This window comes from Zonotrichia leucophrys, chromosome 6, assembly GCF_028769735.1.
Source record: "Zonotrichia leucophrys gambelii isolate GWCS_2022_RI chromosome 6, RI_Zleu_2.0, whole genome shotgun sequence".
Classification (NCBI taxonomy): Eukaryota; Metazoa; Chordata; class Aves; order Passeriformes; family Passerellidae; genus Zonotrichia; species Zonotrichia leucophrys.
The window spans coordinates 12,729,740-12,743,212 of record NC_088176.1 but is presented as its reverse complement, the minus strand read 5'-3'; the positions used below and the strand labels follow the sequence as shown (position 1 = coordinate 12,743,212).

General features: G+C 53.3%; 1 protein-coding gene across 1 annotated transcript in view; it reads left to right on the top strand.

Annotated features, from left to right (window-relative positions):
• Positions 1-402: 402 nt before the first annotated feature.
• TRIM8 (tripartite motif containing 8) overlaps positions 403-13,473 on the top strand; it is a 29,300-nt gene continuing 16,229 nt past the window's right edge. The window contains exons 1-2 of the mRNA XM_064717052.1: positions 403-656; positions 944-1,599. Coding sequence (XP_064573122.1) covers positions 1,030-1,599 — 570 coding nt within the window. The 5' untranslated portion in view covers positions 403-656; positions 944-1,029. The remainder of the gene's footprint in view (positions 657-943; positions 1,600-13,473) is intronic.

Here is a 13,473-nt window from a genome sequence, read left to right as displayed (position 1 = left end):
GGAAGTGAGAGCAGGTTGATTTGGGGTCCGCGGGGCTCAGAACCCCCCGTGGCAAAGCCCGTCCCCTCTCCCATCCCTCTCCGGGAGCGTTGGAGGAGCTGGGCGGGCTGTGCTGGGCTGGCGTTTGCTCTGAATGACCGAGCTCTCCCATTCAAGACCTCGCAATCTCGAAGCAGGCGAGAGAGCTTTTTTTTCCTCTTTTTTTTTTTTTTTTTTTTTCCTGTCTTGTCTTTTTTTCCCCTCTTCCTTTTTTCCCCTGCTGCTCCTCCGATTTAGAAACAAATCTCGGGGGCCGCAGAGAGAATTCGTTTTTCCGCCATCGTCATCGTCGCTATTATTATTATTTTTTTAATCTTCCTCCTTTTCCCGTTTTGGATCTTAACCCTTTGATCTGTTTCCTTTAAAAGACTCTGATTCCCAACTCCCATCAGGGGGAGAGGGAGGAGAAATACAGGGAAGGGAAAAAAAAAGCCCGAGCGAGTCGCTGCCCTCAGCTGTTGGCCAGGGTTGGTGGGGGACAAAAGTCCCTTTAAAATATTGAATGTCAGTTGCAAACCTAAGAAAAGAAAAATCTGATCCGGAGCGCTAAATTTAGGAGCTTTATATGGAACTTGGACTCTGCTGCTGGATTTTGTATGGATTTTTTTCAACCTTTGGTAAGTTTCAGTTCACCTTCTGGGGTAAAAAGGAGCAAATGGCTTTTGGGGGTGGTTAGGACTTCGGGCTGTAAGTCCAACAGGATCGTGTTGGGGTTTTTTTGACCATTTGTGTTGTTTTTTAACGAAGCGATGGGGACGTTGCGTTTTCTTGCCGGATATTCCTAGAGTGCTGCTCTGTAGCTTATTTTATCCCCGATTTTAAAATCTGCTGCGGTTTATTATTTATGGCGTGTGCTGCGGGGAGGGGGGAGCCTGTCCGTTCACCCTCAGCCTTCCCCTTTCAGGGAGGACAGACCCCGGCGTCCGCCCCTAGACCGCACTGAGCGACCGAAGCGGCTGGGGGGAAGCGTCGACAGAGCTGCCGGCAGAGATGGCCGAGAATTGGAAGAACTGCTTCGAAGAGGAGCTCATCTGCCCCATTTGCCTGCATGTCTTTGTGGAGCCGGTCCAGCTGCCCTGCAAGCACAACTTCTGCCGGGGCTGCATCGGGGAGGCGTGGGCCAAGGAGTCGGGCTTGGTGCGGTGCCCGGAGTGCAACCAGGCCTACAACCAGAAGCCCAACCTGGAGAAGAACCTGAAGCTCACCAACATCGTGGAGAAGTTCAACTCCCTCAACCTGGAGAAGCCCCCCTCAGTCCTGCACTGCGTCTTCTGCCGCCGGGGCCCGCCGCTGCCGGCCCAGAAGATCTGTTTGAGGTGCGAGGCTCCGTGCTGCCAGTCCCACGTCCAGACCCACCTGCAGCAGCCCTCCACGGCCCGGGGGCATCTCCTGGTGGAGGCGGAGGACGTGAGGGCCTGGAGCTGCCCCCAGCACAACGCCTACCGCCTGTACCACTGCGAGGCCGAGCAGGTGGCCGTCTGCCAGTTCTGCTGCTACTACAGCGGGGCCCACCAGGGACACTCGGTCTGCGACGTGGAGATCCGCCGCAATGAGATCCGGGTGAGTCCAACCATCCTGGACGCTCGGGTTTGCCCAGCCTGGGGACTGCCCAGTCACCCTCTTCCCTGCCATGTCTGTTCCCCTGTGTTTGTGTCGGACCTACACAAAATCCATCCTGGCACTGCTCCTCCTTCCGCCCGGGGTCCCCCTGTGGCAGACATGTTGGGTGGCCTCCCAGCCAAGCAGTGACGGAGCCCGTGGGTGCCAGGGGGACTCCCCGGGGAAGGTGTCTGTGCTGTGGGGCCTTTGTAGCTGTTGAGCTGTGGGTCCTGCAGCCCCTTGGGTGTGCACTCTGCAGGGCAGAGTTGCAGTCTTGGGCTAGGGGTGTTTGGAGGGGCCGTCTGCCAGGTTTGTGCTGGGCTATGCAGCTGTTTGGGGGAAGGCAGAAGAGCTGCCTGCCGCTGAGGTCGAGTCACCCCAAAACTGGGCTTCTGGGAGGACAAAGCGGCTGCAGGAGCAAACCCTGTCCATTGTAAGGCCTGTGAATGTCAAACTGCCTGCTCTTCCCACTGCCTCCCACTGGGGCCGGTGGCCGCCATCCTCTTCCCCCCAGCAATGGAAGAGCTTCGTGTCAGAGACCCATGACGTGTCAGAGACCCATGACGTCTCACTGGTGGGGATTCAGTCTTGGGATTTGGCCAAATAATGTGATTTTTTTATTGAGGGGCACAGGGCTGCCTCTCTCCCTAGAGCAGCTTGGGCTGTTGTGCTGGATTCGAGGGAAAGCGGGTCTGTATTTTGCTCTTGGCCAGGCCATCTGGCAGGAGCTTTCACCCCTGGCTCCCCACCCTCCAGTTCTGGCGGGCATTTACCAGCCCTGCAGCCAGCCCTGCCCTGACCTTTCTACCACCTTCCCCCTTTTCGGGGTTGCCCCTCCGCTCCCCCTCCGACCCTTCGAAAGAGGCTCGGCGCTTGTCTGCCGAATAAATATTTAACAATGAATTGAATGGTGATTACTGTAAAATGGGGATGATTTCCTGTGTATTTTAATGTTGCCAAAATGAGTCACCATTTAGCAATAAAAAAACCCGAAGAAGTCATAAATAAAAATTGCAGTATAATTACTTTCCAATTGGATGGCCAGGCCTGGGAGTGGGGCAGGGGGGTGCAGCTCTGTGTAGAGAGGAGCCAGCCTGAGCTCACAGGAAGGTTATTTTCCTCTCCAGGTTTTCTGGGGTAAAACCAGGGACCTCCACGGAGGTGCCAGCAGCTCCACCACACATGCTGGAAGGGGAAAGACCCAGTCAGTCTTTTGGAGAAGCGCTTTTCTGCTTCTATTTTTAGGGAGTCATTTTGGTTTCCCTCTGCCAGGGTGGGGAGCCACCTCAGGAGGGCTGTGCAGGGCTGGGATGGGGTTCTCATGTGCATCTCCCAGGAGCCTTAGCCAGGGACCGAAACTATTTTTCCAGGTCCTTTTCCAGGACACTTTGATCTCATTTATTCCCGCTCTTGCTGCATGTTTTTTTTTGTTGTTGCTGCCGTTGTTATGGCTGGATGTTCGCGGCTTCTTGCGGATGCACACTGCTAATGACCTGGCAGAAATCTGCCACTGCCTAGGCTGGATTTTGGCCCCGGCTTGAAATTTTAGGATATGTGGCCAGACACCAAAAGTGTTAGACGGTTGTATCGTAGAGCCATGGAATTGTTTTGTGACCTTGGCCAAATCCCTTGGTACCTCCATCGCCACGTTATCTTAATTTCCTTTCTCTGTGATGATAAGCTTGTCTCTTCCCGCTGGGCGCGTGGCTCGGTTGGGTGCATGGAGTCTGGGTCACTGAAGGACAGCACCAAGCTGGGGGATGGTGTGCCCAAAGGATCCTCCCTATAGTTGAATCACTTCTTCCATGAAGTGGCTGGGGTAGGGATGAGCCCCTGGGAAAAGCACCCAGCAAGTTGCCAGCCCTTGCTCCGTGGCTGTGGCTGGGTCTCCAGCTGAAAGCTGCCGGTTGCCAGCCAGCAAGGAAGGTGGCCTCGCCTCGTCGGCTCCCGAATTAGGGTGCATGAGCTCAGCTGGTGACGGCTTCCCGCCTGCGGGAGCCGGGCCCGGGATTCCTGGCTGCTTGCTCACCCTGCAGCGGCGGTGAGCCACACTCGGAGCATCCCGAGAAAAGATGGACTGGGACTGGGGGGCAGATGAGTAACGCTGGGCTTGGGAGGTCCGGGGGAGGCCCCATTGTGAGAGGTTTGTTCCATGTGTGGCTTGTGTTCAGAAAGCCGTTAATTGAGAAATGAGTCAAAGTTGGGAGGATCGGAGCCCTGACCTTGGTGCGAGGGACTCACAAGTGTGGGGGTTGCAATGCCGACTTGCTGTGGAGGGGATGTCCCCCGTGGTCCGGAGGAGGGACTGGAGCCTGCAAACATGCTCCCCATCAACTGCTTTTTAAGCATTTATTCCTCTGGCTGTGTTGCCAACCTGCCTCAAAGGGCACCTTAGCCCTGGTTACAGACTGGTTTGAAGGGGAAAAGGGGCTCAAAACTCCTTGGGGACTGCACCAGCACTTTGTCAGCTGAGCTGGCAGGTGGGGCAGGAGTGCTCTGGCTGGGTGAAGGAGGCTGGAGGTGGGTGTCTGCCAGAGGAAAGGGGGTGTCCGTGCAGGGTTTGCCTGAAGCAGAACATGCGCCTGGTGGGTTTGGGGGAAGGACCCTGCTCAGCATTAGGTGCTGCACAAACCCGCAGAGCCCTGGCTCGGAATTAGTTGAACTCCACAGTGCAACTGTAATACAAACAGTAAATAAAATATGTGGTTAATCTTTCTTTCGTGGGCGTATAAAGCGCTTACCTCCCCTTCCCCCCGTGAGATGTTTTCTCCTTTGTTTCCTGTTTTTGTAGTGCTTAAAGAGGAGAGGGGGGGAAAGAAAAGCCAACAAGGCACCCTCTTTTCTTTTTTTTTTTTTTTTTCTTTTTTTTTTTGCTTCTTCTCATTTTGTTTGTTTCAAGGTCTCAAAATGAAACAGTTTTTCTTCCATCTTTGCCTTTGCTGCCCTAGCCATGTGCCTCCTGCCTGCATGGGGGAACCTGCTTCTAAGGCTGGAAAAGAAAGTTGCTCCAGTGCGAGGTTGAGGTGTTGCTTTTTATTTTTTCTCCATCCAAAAAGGGGGAAAATACATTGCTGGGATTGGAGTATGGGTAAGAAGTCAGCAGTCAGAGAAAGAGACTCACCTGTGGGGTATTACTATGGTTGCCCTGTCTTTGTGGGGGACATGGTTGGTTGAGGCCAGGTACATCTGAGCTTGCTCAGAGGTTTCCCAGCTGCCTGTCCTCAGCTAGAGGTGCCACCAGTGGAAATGTCTTGGGTAGAGAGGCTCTGCTTCTGTTTTGTTTTGGGGGAAGGAGATCAATTTCTCCCTGTCTTAGCTTCCTAGAAATCCCTTCATATTCTGAAGATATCTGGTGGCTTTGAACATTAAGTAGGAGAAAATGCATTGTGGTGCTGAGACCTGGAGGAAAACATTGGGGATCCTCCTGGAGGTGTGTAGGAACAGCATCCAGCACTGTCCATGGAGCTGTGCATGTTCAGCAAATCCAGGGGGACAGGGACCGGGCTGCTGGCTCCATCTGCAGTTCAGTGGGTTTGGGCTTTCTTCTTTGGCAGCACCCCACATAAGGCAAACTCATGCTTTCTAAATTATGAGAAGGAGGAAAGCTGAGTGCTTGGTAGGAGCACAGGAAGAGATGGATCTCAAGTCTGTACCAAAAACTCTGATACTTTGCCAGCTTTGGCCACCACAAAGTCCTACATGGCATCCCCATGCTGCTGTCAGTGCCAGGATGTTTTGCTGGGACCAAGGGAGTCCTACTGGTGGGGAAGCTCGATATCAGCTTCACTGCTAGGCTTCTGGCATGAGCTGCTCTAGGTTGTTTTACTCTGAAACAGGTTTGGTAACTTGTGATGGACTGGATTTTTACAGGCTTACTTATTTTCCAGATGACTTGTTTATGAGGAGCACGGCACGCAGCTCACTGCAGGCATTGTGAGTACAAGTGCCCGAGTGCTTGAGTGCTAATTTAGCTCTCGTGGCTGTGGGTGGTGTGGCTGGTGCCTGGCAGGCATTTGCTGTGGCACTCTTTGAGCATTGCCAGTCCCCAGACAACTTTTGCAATAGGTCCTATGAAGCAGGAGATGGGCACCTTCTCCCTGCACCTGCCATCTGAACCTCCACCAGCACCCCAGAGCTGAACTGGCAGTCTAGCCCAAGGGTTAGGTCAGCCTAACCCAGGTCTTTCCTTCCCTGGCTTTGCTTATGCCCTGATTCCTGCCCAGGAACATGCTCCTAAATGTGGCTGATCATTGTGCCCTGGGATGCTGTCAGTTGGTCACGCTGCCATGATGAGCACTGACTTCTTGGGCCTTGGGCAGTGGCAGAAATCCCAGCACCCACCTAGCCTGGCTCCTGAGCTGCGTGCCACTCACCACATGGATCTGTCAGGCTTTGCTGCTCCGTGTTGTCAGGGGCAGCAGAATTCAGTTCAAGCTGTAGCAGCCTGAGCTGCCCTAGAGTGGTCTGGGGGCGCTGAGCCACTCTGCTGCAAACCCCTCTGGGTTTGCTGGCCAAGCAGCAGTGGGTATCTGGCAGTCCCAGATCTCTGGCTGAACTGGAGCAGTCTCCTGCCTCCGCAGGGTTTGGATTAAGGGCTTTTCCCCGCTGCTTTCCTGCTAAGCTTGAACATTTTCTGTGCCCTTAGCCCGTCAGGTTGCCAGCGGTTTGTTGCTCCAGACCTGCAGCTGCAAGTCTTTTGTGTAGAGTCAATCCGAGAAGTGACAGCAGAGATGGAGAATGCTGGGAGGCAGCCTGGTGGCTTGGGTGGCAGGGAGGAGACTTGTGTGGAGGGGACAGCCTTGGTAAAGGGGTAGGACAGGGGCTGCTGTGGAGAATGCTCTCTTCCCATAGGGGACAGTGCAGTGTGGATGGGAGCTCGGAGAGTGAGGTGGAAAGAGGAGAGATAAGGAAAGGTTCACCTGAGGACCTTGAGCTGCTTTGCAAGGAGTAGCAACAATATGTAGCCCAGGCTTACAGCCCTGCTCACCAGACTGCCCTGGCCTACCTAGGGCTTTCCACCCTGAAGCCCTCCCTCAGCAGTGACTTTGAATGAGCCCCTGAGACAGAGGTGTTGTGGTCTGGTCTCTGAACTAGGAGGTCTAAGCCCAGCTTTGTCTGGTGATGAGGGTATAATGAACTTAGCCCAGACACTTGTTTAATCTAAATCTATCGTGTGATACTTATGTGAGCATCATGTGTCTGCTGGCGTGGAGGTGATCAGCGTGCCATTCTCCTCAAGCCCATGAGCACGATGGAGAGGGAGAAGTAGAGAGGCATGAACTGCATTGGGACACCCTGGAGTTGTCTCCACCCCTCGGCCTCGTGCCTCACACGAGGGAGTCTGGGTGAGCCCTTCAAGGAATGTGCAAGCCCCAGGACTGTCCTTCCCTTCTCCCCTCCCCTTGCTCCAGCAAAGCGCTGTTCTCAAGGTCTCCTGTGTGCTGATCCGGGCCTGGTCCTGCCAGAGGGGCATCCACAGCCCCTCTGCTGCTTTGGTCTTTGCCTCTGGAGCCAAGGAGTTGCCTCTGTCCCCATCTGAGCGGGAGGAGCACAAGAGGGGCTGGCGAAGGGGGTGGGAGGAGAAGGCAGATTTCCATGTCTCACAAAGGGCACAAGTGATCAGATTCGTGCAACTGCCCAAGAATAAAGAGGCTCTTACAGTGCTGGCTGCCCTGACCTCTCTCCTCTCTGCTCCAGAGGACAGCGTGTGACCACACAGGGATTTCTTAGCTGTACTTGGGAGGCGGGCAGCAGGCTTTCTGTCCCCAGATCTGTCTGCAGCTTGCTTGCAGCATATTGGCCTGTTTTTTGCTCATTACCTGTCTGTTTACTGGAAATCTTGGTACATGGTGATAATTTCTTCTTTTCTTCTCTTTAATTTCATGTAATTGTTTTGGGTTTTTTTTCAATCTGACACTGAAATGGGGCTGAGAGCAGCAGTGCTTCCAGAGCAGGGACAAAAGTAACCAGGAAACACAGGGCAAGAGAGGAGGGATCGACACCGAAACAATGAAATAGCCAAGCAAGGAAAGACTGAATGCTCAATAGCACAAGCCTTTGCAGAAATGCCTGGCTAGTGCAGCATTTTATAATCAGCTTCTGTGCAGGGCTGGCCTGCAACAGTAGTGTGATGGGGGAGGAATGCTTTGAATTAGCTGGATGCCAGAATTAATTCTGTCAGAATTCAAATGTACATGTATGTACGGATTTATAAATAAACACTTGGAGCAGGATTTTGCTTTGCCACAAAGGCTTTAGGGCAGAATCTGGTCTGGCCTGGCTTTTTTGCTTTAAAAAAAAATAATGTGCTATGGATCTGGGCTAGGTTCTGATGACTTTGTCAACTTCTTGCATTTATCAGCAGCCTGTAGGCTGAGGAGATGCTGGTTGGGTTGAAGTAAGGGGGATGGCACAGAGGACTCGGAGCTGCTGAGCTTGCTTGCAGTGATAGCCAGTTTTCTGCAATGAACCTCTGTTTGCTGGAAGAGAGGGTGAGGAAGATGCTGGGGGACTGGTGGGGAGATGTGAAATTTGCAGGACCTGGGATGTCCTGCCCTTCCCTCTCCTCCACGGAAGGACAGAGGCAGCTACCCCTCCTTTTTCTGGGAGAGCCATATCCAGCATACTTGGGAATGGGAGGAAGAGATGTCTGGTCCCTAATATGGAGGGAGGGGCGGTTATTCACAGGCATGAGACTCTGGATGCACGCAAAAGTTTTTACATATGTCCCCCAGATGAACTCAGGGAAGAGGTTCTCAGTCCTGGATCCTTGCTGATAAGGACAGCTTCAGCCTGTTCTCACCAGGGCATCATGGTTGTCCCTCTTCTGTCTTGTGATTCTCTTGTGATGGTAACATGAGCAGAAGTTCCCAGCTCAGCGCAGTGCCCTGCACTCTGCAGCGGTGCTGTTGCACTCCAAGTCATCTGTTTGCTGAGATGATGTACCAGAACTGTTAAAAAAAACCCCAAAACACGAATTAATTTAATTTCTCTGTTTCTTCTCTTCCCCCTACCTTTCCTTTTTCAGTTCTTGCTGTGTGGATGCTTTGATGGGGGGGCTGTCTCTGGAGTGGGCTGGGAAGAGCCGAGCTGTGGATGGCTCCAGATGAGGCAGTTGGCAGGGAATGATGTTCCGGATGGCTGTGTCTCTCTGAAATATGAGTAAACATTGTCAGAGCAGCCGACTATATGATCTGGGGCTGATCTGCCTTTTCTTCCCTCTACCCATCTCTCCCTGTTCAGGATCCCCCATTTGCTCGGCATCACCCAGTTCTCCTCTCCCTGCCTGGGCAACCTGGAAGCGTCATCCTAGAGCTGTAGCTTTGGAGAAAGAAAATCCTGCATGTCCTAATGGAGGCAGTGTTTTCCCTTGCCATACGACAGCTTAATCTAAACCCTCATTTGAGCCAGTTATTGTGTGGCTTTAAAACCCCATCCCCTGGAAACTAGTCTCCCACCCCCTTCCCTCCCAGTCAATCCTGGTCGGTGGAGCCGAGCTCCAGGGTTTGGTGCTGGGCCACACGCAGACACAGATCGATCACGCTGGGGGGTGGGTTGATATTTCTGTGGCAATGGTTTTTATTGCTGGTTGCGGTTGTTGGGTTGTTGGTAACTCGGGGGGGTTGGTGTGCACTGTAATGGGCTTGTGCAAGGGGAGAGAGAGGGTAATGTGATTGCGTCCTTCTGCTCATTATCCTCTTGCTGCAAGGGGGGGCCGCATCCCTCTCCCCCTCTGAATCCATGTGGAGCTGCCGCCTCTGCGGTGGGAGCAGGTTTTCCCTGCAGGTGAACTCCTCTGCGCTCAGACAAAGGGCTGGGGGTGCCGGTGCCTCCCTTTGTTCTTTTCCTGTCCTGGTGCACTCGCCTCTGACGGCAAAAAGCCCCTTGAAGCGTGCCTCTCAAATGGATGGAGCGGAATAAATGTGCTGCGAGGTCTCTGTCCCCCTCGCAGACCCTTTGGGGACAGTGCGGGGGCGGGTGCTGCGCTCCCCCTTCCCTCTGGTATTGTGCTAGCCCTTAGTGATGGGGGTGGCCAGATCCAGGAGGGAATTACTGCAGCTCTCCTGCCACAGCTGCACTGTTGTTACTGGGTGGCTGAGGCCTGCGAGCTCTGTTTTGGTCAGAGGTAGTTTGATTGTAGGGGGTGGGGACGGAGCCTGCCCCCATCAAGGGAATGAGAGCACATCTGGGGGCTGTTTCCCTGCCTCTGCCTGCTGGCATCCTGCACAACAGGGCATCTGGGCAGGGAACTGGAAGTAGTGCCTGGTGTGAAGACCACCCCTTTCCAAACACAATTCCTGAGCATGTAAGCCCAGCAAGTAAAGCCAAGGCCTGTCCTCCAGCTAAGGAATTTGTAGCTTTCTACTTAGAACAGGGGAGATAAAGATCATTTTAATCTCTGCAACAATCTAAAGTCTGGATGGTGAAGTCAGGGTATTACCCTAGTTTAGAGGTAAGCAGAGGTGGGGAGACCTGCTAGGAGTCAGGAAGTCCATGGCAGTGTGGGGAAGCAATCCTGGAGACTGGAGCTTTCTTTGCTGGTGATGGTACCTTGCATGGACCCTGCTAGCTGCCCCCATCCAGGTACTCCTCCCCTGGTCCTCCCCAGGGCTGGTTCCTGCTACAATCTAGGAATGCACATGATATTAATCTCCATTTACCAAAGTGCTTTTCAGCAATATGATAAATGATAACAAGGTGAAGAACAAAAACTAAACCTTCCTCTCTCTCTGAATTAAAACTGCCCACTGGAGCCTTCTCAGGAAGTATTCCTCCTTCCCAAAACCAAGGCCTGGCTTTGTAGGAGAGAGAGACAGGAGGCATCTGAAAAGACAGCCTTCATGTATATGCTGCATCCAGTAACTGTTGACAAAGGCATTTGAGGAAAATCTTGTGCTTCCCAAACAGTGGAGGCTGGGAGCGTCTGTCAGTTTGGTGGGGGATGGAGGTATCCAGGGGACAGGGAGCCCGTCAGCCCATCTCTTCTGGGTCTGGTGGAGGGAGCAGGCATTGACGTTTTGAAGGTCAAGCAAAAGTCATGAGCTGGCCCTGTGGCAGCTGTGCTGGCTGGCAGGTAAGGGGAAGCCACCACAAAGCCACAATATCCACCTGGTTTTTCTGTGGGTACAATCTCACCAGGGAATGAGGAGCTACTGTTGTTGGTCCTTTCTGCTCTAGAAAATGGCTGTGGGTCACAGCTAGAAATGGCTTCTCTGGTTGTACCCTGACTGCTGGTGCTGCTCCCCCAGTCCCTGTGCAGTTCTCAGCACATCCCATAACATTTGTGCCTCCGCTGCATCCTCCTTGAAAGAGGATAATGAAACTGAAAGGGGGAAGCCGGGCACACTAGAGGCACCTTGGGCTGCCAAGCTTGAGGAAGCAGTGCTGGTCTGCCAGAGACCTGAGGAGCTGGATTTTTGAGTCAGAAGATGACATGCCAGGTAGGCAGAGAGTGAAAGACACCTTACGTGAGGACGGAAACTGAGTGTCAAACATGGCTCACGTGAATCAGCGGGACTGGAGTTGTGCAGAGCAGTTCCCTTGGCTCCCTGGGAGGATGGAACTGACTGGGGTCTGAGCTGTCGAGCTCTGATGGCCAAGTCAAACCCAGAAGATAAATGATACTTCAGGGGCCTGAGATCAATAATGTCAAAGGCTGGTCCGTAATCGGGTGAGATTAAAAACCAATGACAGGCCTTCTCCTAGGAGCACAAGTCAGCACGTTGAAGGAGAGCAGCAGGGTTTGCATCTTTACAGTTATTCCCTGGCGGTGCCCACATCCAAAATCCACCTTCCCTGGCTGCCCTCTACAATATCAGTGATTTACCTTCTCAATCAACATCGACCATATCCTGCAGGTCCCCTACAGCCGAGCCCTCTTCACTGGTCCCTGTGCAGCTGGTCCAGAGTGCTCCTGTCCTTGAGAGAGTGGCTGAGTTGGAGACAAAAGCAACGTAGTCTGGTGCTGGCCACCAGCCTCTTTCAGTGCCTGGGAGTGAGCTGGGACTGCAGGAGGTAGAGGAGGAGATGCTGAAGCAGGAGGTCATATTGATGATGTGGGTACCGTGATAGGCCATGTTTTGAAAAATGCTTGGCTTTCGGGAGCATAATGGGGAGAGGAGTTTGGGAAATGAGGGCTGCTGATTACTCTTGCCTTTGGTCCTTAACATGTTATTTTTCTCTGTATTTATCAATTAATGGGTACCATGACTATTTAGCCACCCATAAGCAGGAGACAGGTGGGGTGCACACTTGTGCTGATTTTGAGGGTGCGGATGTTAAATCTTGTCATAGAATTGTTTTGTCTCCTGGTTGGGTGCTAAGCAGGGAGCTGTGTCCCCTGGTTGGCAACAGCCACAGCCGGGCATGTAGAAAATGGGAGTGATTTATTTGCAGGAGCAAATTAAAATAAACTTAAGTCCCTTCTTTTCAGTGTATTCTTAAAGGGCTGCACAGGGTGCAGGCAGGGCCGTGCTGTGGCTCCTGTGAAGGGCACTAGGAAATATGATGTTGCCTCTGTTTCCCGAGTGCAAGGGCAATTGAAGTAGAAGGGGCCATGTTGTCCCCTGCTGCTGCCCTTTTTGCACACACAAGGAGCTGTAGATGCTGTTTGCCTTTGCCCCAGGCTCCTCTTCCCCTTCCTCCCCACTCCCCCACCCCTTCCCCGCCAGGAAGCCTGGCCTTTGTGTGAAGTGATGCCTCCTGACATCAGCCGGGCGCACAATTTCCTCCGCAAAGGGGAGGGTGAGCGGGCAAGGAGAGGGGTGCCACGTTCCCCAGGATGTGATGTGTGGTCTGCTCTTGCTGGAGCACAGGGTGACAGTAGCTGTGTGCCCATCTGGGATCCTGTAGGGGGGGAGGTGACTGTCCCCAGCCTTACTGGCATGGTGATTCGGTGGAGCTTTGCCTGCTTGTGCTGTTCTGCCTGAAAACACCACATCAGTGTGTTGCTTTTGCTGCCTAAGACTCTAATTGCTTCAGTGGCATCTTTATGTGACCCCTCGAGGGATGCATTGGTGGGCTTTATGTAGCTCATGTGTGACCAGCACTGGGTGCAGGGTCCTGCTTTGGGGTTGGCATTGCAGTGCCATGGAGCAAACGTGGAGGGGCTCAACAGCAAGGCAGGAGCAGGGCTGACAGCTCCTGCGGGCCAGGGCTGCACCAGAGCTCTGGGAGCATCCTGCAATCCATGCAGACACGTCACTTCAGAAAGGGCAGGTTGCAGGTCAGCGACGAGGGGATTTGTGGGGTGTGGGCTCTTGGCTTCTTCTTGAAAGGGGGCTACTGCAACACATGGGAATTGGCCAAGTGCCTGCCAACAGGAAGCCACTGCTGGCACCTTGCCAGGAGTCTGGGGGCCTTGCATCACTTTAATTTGAGATGTGTTTACTGGGGGATGGCATTTTGCTGCTGGCTGTCTGGAAACTACACGTCCCAGCATGCTCCTTCGCTTGTCACCCAGAGGGAGCGTGGTACCACAGGATTTGTAGTCTCAGTGCTTGCCACTTCGGGGTTTTGCTGTAACTGGGAAGGGCTCTGATTCAGCATCGCTGGGCACATCCAGGCTGCAAGACATAGGACTGGTCTCTGCCTCCTGTTTTCCTATCCTTCTGCCACCCACTTGCTCACTGCAAGACCAGGTTGGCCTTTTTATGTCACCAGGCTGGGGAGGGGATCTGGTCCTATTCTTACTCATTTGCAACGTAAATATTTTGGTCCTGAATACGTTGCTGGGAGCTGGGTGTCACGTTGAGGAGCATGATTCATTCATGCTGTTGCTGCTCGGAGCACAATGAGGCAGCCCTGGGACAGGTCCCAGAGATTTCCTGTGATCGC